This window comes from Saccostrea cucullata, unplaced genomic scaffold (assembly GCF_032062105.1).
Source record: "Saccostrea cucullata isolate Sc308-1 unplaced genomic scaffold, CSIRO_AGI_Scuc_v1 ctg12871, whole genome shotgun sequence".
Taxonomy (NCBI): domain Eukaryota; kingdom Metazoa; phylum Mollusca; class Bivalvia; order Ostreida; family Ostreidae; genus Saccostrea; species Saccostrea cuccullata.
The window spans coordinates 130-12,934 of NW_026920721.1; the positions used below are offsets into that span (position 1 = coordinate 130).

The 12,805-nt window shown below is 36.7% G+C and overlaps 1 protein-coding gene across 1 annotated transcript; it reads right to left on the reverse strand.

The window, feature by feature from the left end:
• Positions 1-4,298: 4,298 nt before the first annotated feature.
• On the reverse strand, positions 4,299-12,601 carry LOC134256283 (pre-mRNA-processing factor 40 homolog B-like). The gene is made up of 15 exons (XM_062738944.1): positions 12,378-12,601; positions 12,034-12,139; positions 11,459-11,596; positions 10,969-11,060; positions 10,645-10,753; positions 10,101-10,251; positions 9,623-9,756; positions 8,641-8,755; positions 8,073-8,164; positions 7,314-7,334; positions 7,070-7,165; positions 6,307-6,363; positions 5,040-5,120; positions 4,590-4,757; positions 4,299-4,472 (listed from the first exon to the last, which is right to left on the reverse strand). The coding sequence occupies exons 1-15, from the start codon at positions 12,455-12,457 to the stop codon at positions 4,299-4,301; spliced, it is 1,614 nt and encodes a 537-aa protein (XP_062594928.1). The 5' UTR covers positions 12,458-12,601.
• Between the last annotated feature and the right edge of the window lie 204 nt (positions 12,602-12,805).

Below are 12,805 nucleotides of genomic sequence, written 5' to 3' on the forward strand. Positions count from 1 at the left end.
TGGATCTAACACAGTCAGGGTACATACAGATTTGGATCGTGATCAGGTGTTGTGTTTATCTGGATCTAACACGGTCAGGGTACATACAGATCTGGATCATTTGTATTTGTGTTTATCTGGATCTAACACAGTCAGGGTACATAGAGATCTGGATAGTGTTCGTTTGTGTTTATCTGGATCTAACACAGTGAGGGTACATACAGATCTGGATCTTGATCATTTGTGTTTGTGTTTATCTGGATCTAACACAGCGAGGGTACATACACTTCTGTATCATGATCAAGTGTTGTGTTTATCTGAATCTAACACAGTGAAGGTACATACAGATCTGGATCGTGTTCTTTTGTGTTTATCTGGATCTAACACAGTCAGGGTACATACAGATCTGGATCGTGTTCGTTTGTGTTTATCTGTCATGGTACATACACATCTGTATCGTGATCATGTGTTGTGTTTATCTGAATCTAACACAGTGAAGGTACATACAGATCTGGATCGTGTTCTTTTGTGTTTATCTGGATCTAACACAGTCAGGGTACATACAGATCTGGATCGTGATTGTTTGTGTTTATCTGGATCTAACACAGTGAGGGTACATAGAGATCGGGATAGTTTGTGTTTGTGTTTATCTGGATCTAACACAGTCAGGGTACAGACAGATCTGGATCATGATTGTTTGTGTTTATCTGAATAAAACACAGTCAGGGTACATACAGATCTGGATCGTGATCATTTGTGTTTGTGTTTATCTGGATCTAACACAGTGAGGGTACATACAAATCTGGATCGTGATTGTTTGTGTTTGTGTTTATCTGGATCTAACACAGTGAGAAACCATACAGATCTGGATCGTGTTCGTTTGTGTTTATCTGGATCTAACACAGTGAGGGTACATACAGATCTGGATCGTGATAGTTTGTGTTTATCTGGATCTAACACAGTCAGGGTACAGATATATCTGGATCATGATTGTTTGTGTTTATCTGGATCTAACACAGTCAAGGTACACACACAGATCTGGATCATGATTGTTTGTGTTTATCTGGATCTAACACAGTGAGGGTACATACAGATCTGGATCGTGATCATGTGTTGTGTTTATCTGTATCTAACACAGTCAGGGTACATACAGATTTGGATCGTGATCAGGTGTTGTGTTTATCTGGATCTAACACGGTCAGGGTACATACAGATCTGGATCATTTGTATTTGTGTTTACCTGGATCTAACACAGTCAGGGTACTGTAAATCACTTTTTATTCGCGATAACTTTATTTTCGCGTAATTACGCGAGACGGTATGCTTGCGAAAATTTGATTCTCGCGTATAATAGAATTTCTTAAGATTATACAGAGTACTGACCACAATTCGTGAAAATTTTGTTTCGCTAATAAAGAGTCAATGACTATATCGCGAAAATAAGGTGTCGCGAAAATTAAGTGATCTACAGTACATAGAGATCTGGATAGTGTTCGTTTGTGTTTATCTGGATCTAACACAGTGAGGGTACATACAGATCTGGATCGTGATCATTTGTGTCTGTGTTTATCTGGATCCAACACAGCGAGGGTACAAACACTTCTGTATCGTGATCATGTGTTGTGTTTATCTGAATCTAACACAGTGAAGGTACATACAGATCTGGATCGTGTTCGTTTGTGTTTATCTAGATCTAACACAGTCAGGGTACATACAGATCTGTATTGTGATCATGTGTTGTGTTTATCTGAATCTAACACAGTGAAGGTACATACAGATCTGGATCGTGTTCGTTTGTGTTTATCTGGATCTAACACAGTGAGGGTACATACAGATCTGGATCGTGATAGTTTGTGTTTATCTGGATCTAACACAGCGATGGTACATACAGATCTGGATCGTGATAGTTTGTGTTTGTGTTTACCTGGATCTAACACAGTGAGGGTACAGACAGATCTGGATCGTGATTGTTTGTGTTTGTGTTTATCTGGATCTAACACAGTGAGGGTACAGATAGATCTGGATCATGATTGTTTGTGTTTGTGTTTATCTGTATCTAACACAGTGAGGGTACAGACAGATCTGGATCGTGATCGTTTGTGTTTATCTGGATCTAACACAGCGATGGTACATACAGATCTGGATCGTGATAGTTTGTGTTTGTGTTTATCTGGATCTAACACAGTGAGGGTACAGACAGATCTGGATCGTGATTGTTTGTGTTTATCTGGATCTAACACAGTCAGGGTACAGATAGATCTGGATCATGATTGTTTGTGTTTGTGTTTATCTGTATCTAACACAGTGAGGGTACAGACAGATCTGGATCGTGATCGTTTGTGTTTATCTGGATCTAACACAGTCAGGGTACATACAGATCTGGATCGTGATTGTTTGTGTTTGTGTTTATCTGGATCTAACACAGCGATGGTACATACAGATCTGGATCGTGATAGTTTGTGTTTGTGTTTATCTGGATCTAACACAGTGAGGGTACAGACAGATCTGGATCGTGATTGTTTGTGTTTATCTGGATCTAACACAGTCAGGGTACATACAGATCTGGATCGTGATCATGTGTTGTGTTTATCTGGATCTAACACAGTGAGGGTACATACAGATCTGGATCGTGATAGTTTGTGTTTGTCTTTATCTGGATCTAACACAGTGAGTGTACAGACAGATTTGGATCGTGATTGTTTGTATTTGTGTTTATCTGGATCTAACACAGTGAGGGTACAGACAGATCTGGATCGTGATCATTTGTGTCTGTGTTTATCTGGATCCAACACAGCGAGGGTACAAACACTTCTGTATCGTGATCATGTGTTGTGTTTATCTGAATCTAACACAGTGAAGGTACATACAGATCTGGATCGTGTTCGTTTGTGTTTATCTAGATCTAACACAGTCAATGTACATACAGATCTGTATCGTGATCATTTGTGTTTGTGTTTATCTGGATCTAACACAGTCAGGGTATATACAGATCTGGATCGTCAACATTTGTGTTTATCTGGATCTAACACAGTGAGGGTACATACAGATCTGGATCATGATCGTTTGTGTTTATCTGGATCTAACACAGCGATGGTACATACAGATCTGGATCGTGATAGTTTGTGTTTGTGTTTACCTGGATCTAACACAGTGAGGGTACAGACAGATCTGGATCGTGATTGTTTGTGTTTATCTGGATCTAACACAGTGAAGGTACATACAGATCTGGATCGTGATCATGTGTTGTGTTTATCTGGATCTAACACAGTGAGGGTAAATACAGATCTGGATCGTGATAGTTTGTGTTTGTGTTTATCTGGATCTAACACAGTGAGGGTACAGACAGATCTGGATCGTGATTGTTTGTGTTTATCTGGATCTAACACAGCGATGGTACATACAGATCTGGATAGTGTTCGTTTGTGTTTATCTGGATCTAACACAGTGAGGGTACATACAGATCTGGATCGTGATTGTTTGTGTTTATCTGGATCTAACACAGTGAGGGTACATACAGATCTGGATCGTGATAGTTTGTGTTTGTGTTTATCTGGATCTAACACAGTGAGGGTACAGATAGATCTGGATCATGATTGTTTGTGTTTGTGTTTATCTGTATCTAACACAGTGAGGGTACAGACAGATCTGGATCGTGATCGTTTGTGTTTATCTGGATCTAACACAGTGAGGGTACATACAGATCTGGATCGTGATTGTTTGTGTTTGTGTTTATCTGGATCTAACACAGTGAGAAACCATACAGATCTGGATCGTGTTCGTTTGTGTTTATCTGGATCTAACACAGTGAGGGTACAGACAGATGTGGATAGTGTTCGTTTGTGTTTATCTGGATCTAACACAGTGAGGGTACATACAGATCTGGATCGTGATCATTTGTGTTTGTGTTTATCTGGATCCAACACAGCGAGGGTACAAACACTTCTGTATCGTGATCATGTGTTGTGTTTATCTGAATCTAACACAGTGAAGGTACATACAGATCTGGATCGTGTTCGTTTGTGTTTATCTAGATCTAACACAGTCAGGGTACATACAGATCTGTATTGTGATCATGTGTTGTGTTTATCTGAATCTAACACAGTGAAGGTACATACAGATCTGGATCGTGTTCGTTTGTGTTTATCTGGATCTAACACAGTGAGGGTACAGACAGATCTGGATCGTGATTGTTTGTGTTTATCTGGATCTAACACAGTCAGGGTACATACAGATCTGGATTGTTTGTGTTTATCTGGATCTAACAGTCAGGGTACATACAGATCTGGATCGTGATAGTTTGTGTTTGTGTTTCTCTGGATCTAACACAGCGATGGTACATACAGATCTGGATCGTGATTGTGTTTGTGTTTATCTGGATCTAACACAGTCAGGGTACATACAGATCTGGATCGTGATCGTTTGTGTTTATCTGGATCTAACACAGTGAGGGTAGACAGATCTGTATCGTGATCATGTGTTGTGTTTATCTGGATCTAACACAGTGAGGGTACATAGAGATCTGGATCTAACACAGTGTGATTACTTACAGATTTGGATCGGGATCGTTTGTGTTTGTGTTTATCTGGATCTAACACAGTGTGATTACTTACAGATCTGGATCGTGATCGTTTGTGTTTCTGCTTGCGTTTCTTTCTCTTGGCGTGGTGATGACTACAGGTGTCCTCTAACACGGCCTGGTACTCCTTAAAAAGTCGGATCCGCTCCGACTCCAGCGTGATCGCCTCAAACACCGACTCTCTCTCCAGCTTGTCCTTAATCTGAAACCAAAAACGCAGTGTTAACTGTCACATCTCAAAATCTGTCAACATTCTGCATTTCATCATTTTGTTATTTGCCTTCAGAGAAAATAGCAAAATAAATTGTCAATTTTCAATCTTATTTAATTTTTTTTTTAATGTAATCAATATATAGTCATATAAAATTTCATGTTGGATTTAATTTCATTGATTATTGTTAACAAAAAAATTTAATCCCTAATGAATATTTGTGCTGTTACAGTACTTAAATCTACTCTAGTAGATTTAATGGTAATTTCCTACCTCCTCCCACTTTGTGTCTGGCTCTATCGCGGGGGTGACCTGTTTTAAGGCTGTCCTGAACTGACTCTCCAGTTTACGCAGCTGAAATCAACAAAACAAAGACTACAATTATAAACTTTTATAGAAATTTGGTAAAACTTCCATCACAATCTGTCCAGAAACAAAAAAAAATTGTAGAACTCTTCACTAAAAGGTTAAATGGTGGAACTTCTCTTGGAATTCTTGAATTCAAAGAACTATATGCGATATATTGCATATCTTTGCCCCCACAAAAGTCAAATTTTGAAAATTCTTGAAAAGTGCTGAATTCTATAAATTGTATGAGAAATATAAATTTACAGAACATTTATAGTTTCAAAGTAGATTATTGTCAATTTTTGTTTTGATGACGTCACAAACTAGACCGATTTTATATCATTTTTTAAAATGAGGACAAAATGGACAAAATTTCAACAATTTTAGCTTTAAAATTTATAGAGCGCAAGTTTGATCAGGAACAATATTTACATATTTCATTGATATTATCATTCTACACATTATATCAAAATATTGAGCCTGATCAGACCTGCGCTCGGTAATTTTTACTCAAAATATTGACGTAATATATACATTTTTCTGTAGAAATCATGGATTTGTTAAATTTACGTCATTTTCATGACGTCATTTTAAAGATATGACGTCATTTCTAATGAAAATATTCAGTGCTTTGAAGTCAGCATATATCCCCCTGTTTAAGTACATAAATGCATAATTCCCCGTCAAAGTTTGGTTTGGGGAGCAAATATTGGTTATTACCGAATAAAGTTCTTTATGTCTCATTATGCAAGCGTGTTTAACTGTATAAGCAGAATTCTGTGAGAAATCAATTTTGGCATTATTAGCTAGGGTTCTGAGATCGCTAAAATTAAATATCCATAACAATTTTAGTCCATATAGTCCATATAGGTTTTATGGCAATCTCTCTTGACATTATAAAAGTGCTTCTCATTAAAAAACATATATTCTTTTTTTTTTTTTGATTAATCCCTAAATTTGCATCTTGCCAAGATTTATAGTAAACAAAAATAAAGTCAAATGAGAATTTTTTTGAAACATTATTTGTCACTTCCTTGGATACACCATTATATTGAAATTAATAGCCTACAGTCAAATCTCATCATCCTTCATTCAATAAGACCAAAGCTATTTTTGAGACATCCGAGGTTTCAAGATATCTGAAGTTTTAGATACTGAGATTAAAGTACAGACAGAAAGAGAGTGGTATTACCTTTCGAGCTTCTTCCTTCAGTCTTTCTTTTTCTCGAGCTTCAGCTTTCTCTATTAACTAAAAAAACACAAACAACCAACACTTCATGTAATATAACAGCAAAAAATACAAACCAGTCCATACATTAGCAACTTGATGTAGAAATTATTAAAAAAAAAACAACACCACAAAAACAAATCTAGATTTTTCTTTAAGAATCTTAAAACGTAAAAATTCTTGATAAACAAGTGTCTGTAAATTTGTTATCTGAATTTTATACTCACTGCAAAACAATTCAAGGTCACCCCCTACCCTTCTCATGTGCATGTTGATATTTATCTTGTTAAGTTTCATACTTCGGATGTTATATGTGAATCTTGTAATACAGTACATTGTAATTTGACAGCATTATACTCCAGTGCTGAAGTAAGTTTGATGATTCCTTGCTATCCATGTTTTTTTTTTAATCTAAGTTTTGTATAAGCAGGTATTATACTTGCAGACTTAAGCTGTGTTATTATGTGTAAGTGTTTGCTGAAGGCCTACACTGGGTATACTTACACTGCCATGTGTGAGAATGATGTTCTTTGTATTAAGTTTGTTATATGTGATTTTTTAAAATCAAGTATAATACTTGTAGACTTCTTGCTGTGTTACGACATGTGAGTATCCATTAATGTCCACATGAGTCTACTTATCTTAAGCTGCTATATGTGAGAATGATGTTTGTTGTATAAAGGTTTGTTATATGTGATTTCTTTTTTTACCCAGTTTATATACTTACACTGTTATAGGTGAGTTTGATATTCCCAGTATCCAGACTATTAGCTCTCCTATCAGCAGCAATCTGTCCCGCAAAATCCTCAAACAGTGTACTGACCTCGACAAGAAAACCTTTCTCCTACAGAAACAATACAACAAAGTAATAACAAAATCCTCAAACAGCATACTGACTTCCACAAGAAAACCTTTCTCCTACAGAAACAATACAACAAAGTAATAACAAAATCCTCAAACAGCGTACTGACTTCCACAAGAAAACCTTTCTCCTACAGAAACAATACAACAAAGTAATAACAAAATCCTCAAACAGCATACTGACTTCCACAAGAAAACCTTTCTCCTAAAGAAACAATACAACAAAGTAATAACAAAATCCTCAAACAGCGTACTGACTTCCACAAGAAAACCTTTCTCCTACAGAACCCTATATGACAGATAAAAACATAATCCTAAAACAACACGACAAAGTAATAACAAAACAGCCAGGATCAGAAATTAATCATTTCAAAATTGACTGAATAAATTATACAGAAATTACAAGTACTACAAAATCTGCAGGGAAATAGCAAATAATAGTAAACATGTTGCTGAAAGGAAAGAATCAGGGATGGACAATTTTGATTTGCTAAATATTTAATCTGTTACAAAATACAGTGGACCCTCATTTATCCGGACACTTTGGTTCCCAGTCAATTTGTCCGGATATGTGAAGCATCCGGATATCTGAATCACCAGTTAAACAAGACAAAATAACATTTAAAAATTTCGTTCTGATGAAAAATCGTCCGGATACTGAAGCATCCGGAAATCTGGCGTCCGGATATCTGAGGGTTCACTGTGCTTAAGAGATTAACAATCACTGTGATGTAAGTGTGAACTCACTGTAACAAGGATCTACTGTACTAGAATTGACCTTTTAAACAATATCAAACAATAACAGCATGAGAATCAAACTACAAATTGCCTTCATTAGGTAAAGTATGCTCAATTTTTCTGCAGCTTACCTTCAGGATTTCTTTGACAATTTTCTTCTCATCGTGGAATCTAGCTTTGAGATCCTCCACATAAAACTTGAACAGATCTAAGGGGGTGGATCCTAAAATCATAATAAATACATGTATACTAAATAGGTCAAAGCTATAAATCTGTTTGAGGTTTCATCTTATCTGGTCAAACTAGGACTCTGTACAAGTACTGTATTAAACACTTTTTATTCGCGAGAACTTTATTTTCGCGTAATTACGTGAGACAGTGCGTTCGCGAAAATTTAATTCTTGCGTACAAAAGTATTCCTTACGATTATATAGAAGCATAACAACTATTCGTGAAAATTATGTCTCGCTTACAAAGAGTCAATGACAATCTCGCGAAAATAAGGTGTCGCGAAAATTTAGTGATCTACAGTATTTTAATCAGCTGGTTGGTCAGACTATGACCCTGTACAGGTATTTTTACCTGGTTGGTCAAACTATGACCCTGTACAGGTATTTTTATCTGGTTGGTCAGTCTATGACCTCACTATGGTATTTTTACCTGGTTGGTCAGTCTATGACCTTGTTATGGTATTTTTACCTGGTTGTCCAAGCATGTTGGTGAAGCGGACGTCCTGACTGATGATTCGGTACAGGTCCATCCACAGAGACATGGAGTTCAGCTTCCCCTGCTCATGTAGCTCATCTAACAGAACCTACACAAATAAAGAGACACAGATATCAACAGATAAACACATCATAAAACATGTAGCTCATCTAACAGAACCTACACAAATCAAGGGACAGGTGTATCATAAATAAAAAAAATCTTACGAAGAAAGGACTTTCAATTTATGCAAAATAAATGAACAAACAGTTTTTTTTAAATTGTGCAGTTCTTTTAAACAATTACAATTTGACTTTGATATGCCTCTCCACACCACAGAAGATACTGTCTAGACTTTGACATCAAATGATGTCACAGGCAAGTTGTATTTCATTCCATAATATTCTAATTGGTGCAATTTTTTATGAAAGCCATGCATGGTAGAGTAGATTCCATTACTTTTCATTTTTTCTTTTAAACTTTCTGCAAGTAATAAGTCTTCAAGATAACTGCAGGTATGAAAGGAATTTCCAGAAGTGCACACAAAAATTTGCCCCTTCTATTCATTAGTGAACCTCAGGAATCAAATTTTTCTTGTGACAACTAACCAGGAACCCCTCTCTGTTTTTCCTCATCTTACTGTAGACAACTAACCAGGAACCCCTCTCTGTTTTTCCTTGTTTTACTATTGAAAAGTTATCAGAAACTCCTCTCTGTTTTTCCTTATTTTACTATTGAAAAGTTATCAGAAACTCCTCTCTGTTTTTCCCTATTTTACTATTGAAAAGTTATCAGAAACTCCTCTCTGTTTTTCCTTATTTTACTATTGAAAAATAACTAGGAACCCCTCTCTGTTTTTCCTTATTTTACTATAGACAACTAATCAGGAACCCCTCTCTGTTCTTCCTAATTCTACTAATGACAACTAACCAGGAACTCCTCTCTGTTTTTCCTAGTTTTACTAAAGACAACTAACCAGGAACCCCTCTCTGTTTTTCCTCTGCTGTCGTTTGCCTCGTCTTCGTTCTCGTTCCTTTTCGTCATCGTTTTCCTGCTCCAACAGTCGGATGTGTTCCTCAAAACAAATCAGGGCATCTTCTTTGTCCATATCTATCAAACATAACATAGATTCTGAAAGGTGTACTATAAAGACTTTCTGAAATCTCTTCTATTCAGATGATTTAAAAGCATTCCAAAATGGGTTGTAACATGTAAACTTAATTTTGAAAGAAAATTCTGGAAAACAAATTTGCCCAAAAGTACCATATCGCAAAAAATGTTGAATCTGTTCCATAAGCAAATGCTTAGTAAAGCAAGGTTTCTTATTTCAATTTGCAATCAGAGATTCACTAGTTTTTATTGATTTATTACTATGTAGATCTGGGTCATCAATAAACCGTGGATTGTCTAATGTCTTGCTTACTATGTAGGTGTGGGTCATCAATTATACTTACTATGTAAGTCTGGGTCGTCTGTAAATCGTGGATTGTCCAGTAACATCTGCGAGGCCTCGGACCAGGTCGTACAGAACGTCAGACTCGGCATGCTGTCCAGGATCTCCGTGAACACCTTCGTGTTTCTTTTCCTCAGAGACTTGGATTCCTCCTGTTAACAGTCAAATATTCACATTTCATATGTTTTACATTTTCTACTCGTGTTCTTCTCCTTCTTTCTATTGTCACAGGAGATGAAAAATCAAGTCTCAATCAAGACTTAAACCCAGAACCTCTGACCTATCATGCCAGCATTCTAACCACTGAGCTATTGAGACCCGATATGTCGACTGACATTGACACATCTGTATACCTGGAGATGCTATCATTTTGAATTAAGAATTCTTAAAGGGACCTTATACAAATTGATGAGCCTCGTCTAAGTTGTAAAGCACATCTGATATCTTCTACAAATGTATTCACATTCATTCCTGTCAGAAGTAGAATATTTAAATCTCATATTTTCAACCCTTTGATGAATTCTTGGATCTTCTCCTCTAGTTACCTTTTCTTTTTTTGCCAGCATGTGGACGACATCATCAAAGATTTCGCGTCGATCACGATCGTCGACACGGCGCCACACGTCCTGATCCCCGAATAAGTCATCTGCCTTCCTGTGTTATAAATAGAAAATATATATATATATACACTGTGCTATACATCCTGGTCACTGAATAAGTTATCCGCCTTCCTGTATTAAAAATAAAGAAATCACTCCATCACTTGTATACTACCAATAATTAACAAAAAAATTTATTAAATCTGCTGAATAATCAAGTTTACACAGACATGCACATAATCCTAGAAGGTGGTTTCCACAGAAACTTACCAATACTTGACACTTGAGTTCATTTTTTCGGCATGGAGAAGGAAATGTTCTAAGTCCTCCTTGGCGTGTTTAGCTCGCAGTCTTTGCTCCTCCTATAACAAACACCAGGTCAGCTATAAATACTAGGTCATAATGTCTTAAATCAAAACACAAGGTCAGCTACAAATACTTAATCTCCAGAAGAACCAAAATTTTAACTACCATTCTCTCTGTGGCATAAAGTAAAATGTTACATGTATGTCAACACAATTACTAGAAAATAACCAATGTTTTCGCGTAAAAAGTTTTTAAAAGATTCCTTGCTGATGTCTTTAAATAGGAAAGATAAATCTTTCTTGAATTTAAAGTAAAACACATCTATAGGAACGTGGTTATAATGAATTCAGGCTTACAATGATTGTGTGGATTAGAATTTGATAACATAACAGCCTCTTATAGTTTCTATTAGATTTTGATAACATAGCAGCCTCTGATAGTTTGTATTATTCACCTTTTCCTCCTTGGCCCTCTTTGTTTTGTACTCATTAAAGGCCTGTTTCCTCTCGTTAAGCTGTCTGAGTGCACCGTAACGAGGGTCGTTAACGATCAACTTCAGCGCCTGCTCCCAGCTGGCATTAGATGATACGCCCTGGAAAATAAAAAGGTATATTCAAATAAAATTCAAGGGGGGGGGGGGGTGTTATGTGCAGAAGCATAAAAATACAAATACATCCTCCACACAGACTTAATTGTAGTAACTTCCATATTTCGCTAACATTTTTGATACAGTCCACTCCAGTTTTATTGAAATCTTTCTATGTTTCAGACCTTTTCTTTGAGTAAACTCTTGAATGCTTTCATTGCCTATTTTTACTGACATTATATATAATCTGAGTAGTTTTATACTTGTAATAGTCAAATCTTTTCCTTAAGCTTGAGCAGACTGTTAAATGTCTCTTTTTTTTACCGACATTATCAATAATCTGTGTAATTTTCAACTTATGTCAGACATTTTCTTTGAGCAGACTCTTGAATGCCTCTATTATATCAATACTGTGAGAAGTTTTATACTTGTAATAGTCAGACCTTTTCTTTGAGCAGACTCTTGAATGCCTCCATGGCCTCCTTTTTATTTTTGAAGACAAGAGGGACAACCTCCTTTTTGGGTTTTTCCTCCTCATCATCACTCAGCCTACAAGAGAAAAGTTTACAGAAAATCTATCATTTGTGATTTTGAAGATTTACTAAAAAAAAAAGTCCTATAAGTTTCTCCTTATATTTTATTGCTATTAATTGAAAGTATAATCTAATGATTGTCAGACTAGAAAACTGATCTCTTTCATTTGTTACCATTATACACGTAAAAGAATTTCAGAAATATATTTCATAGTGGACTAAACTTTCCCTTTTTTCGATTTAAAGTGACCTACTTGCTCTCTTTGACCTCTTTTTCAGCCTTGATGGATGGTGAAGGGGGAGGGAGTTTGATGGAGGCCAGCGTCGCCTGCATGGCGGCCTGGATAGCAGATGACGGCTTGGCTGGTTGCCGTGGTAACGTGATGCTGCCCTGGGCCGCTGGTAAGGGTTTGGCAGGCTGCTGTGGTAGTGTGATGCCGCTACCAGCAGGGGGCACTGCTACTGATGTGGGGTGCTGTGATCACCCCTCCAGAATCTCCACCGCCAACGACACTGAAATAAAACACAAGGCCATCACCCCACTGAACAAGAACGGCTCTCAACAGAAGCCAGGGGAAATTGGGATTGTTAAGCTTTTTCCCTAGTGATCCCCTAGAGTGCCCTAACCATATAGTACAAAGGCATAAACAGGTGTAAATTCTGTAAAATATTTACCTTGAAT

Bases quoted from the DNA above. Each gene is read 5' to 3' on its own strand.
- LOC134256283 (XM_062738944.1), bottom strand. From the start codon at position 12,457: ATGCAGGCGACGCTGGCCTCCATCAAACTCCCTCCCCCTTCACCATCC. The intron at 7,166-7,313 runs GTCAGTACGCTG...TTTCTTGTCGAG, and splicing joins AGAAAGGTTTTCTTGTGGAA to GTCAGTACACTGTTTGAGGA. The intron at 5,121-6,306 runs GTAATACCACTC...TGTTGATTTCAG, and splicing joins TGAAGGAAGAAGCTCGAAAG to CTGCGTAAACTGGAGAGTCA.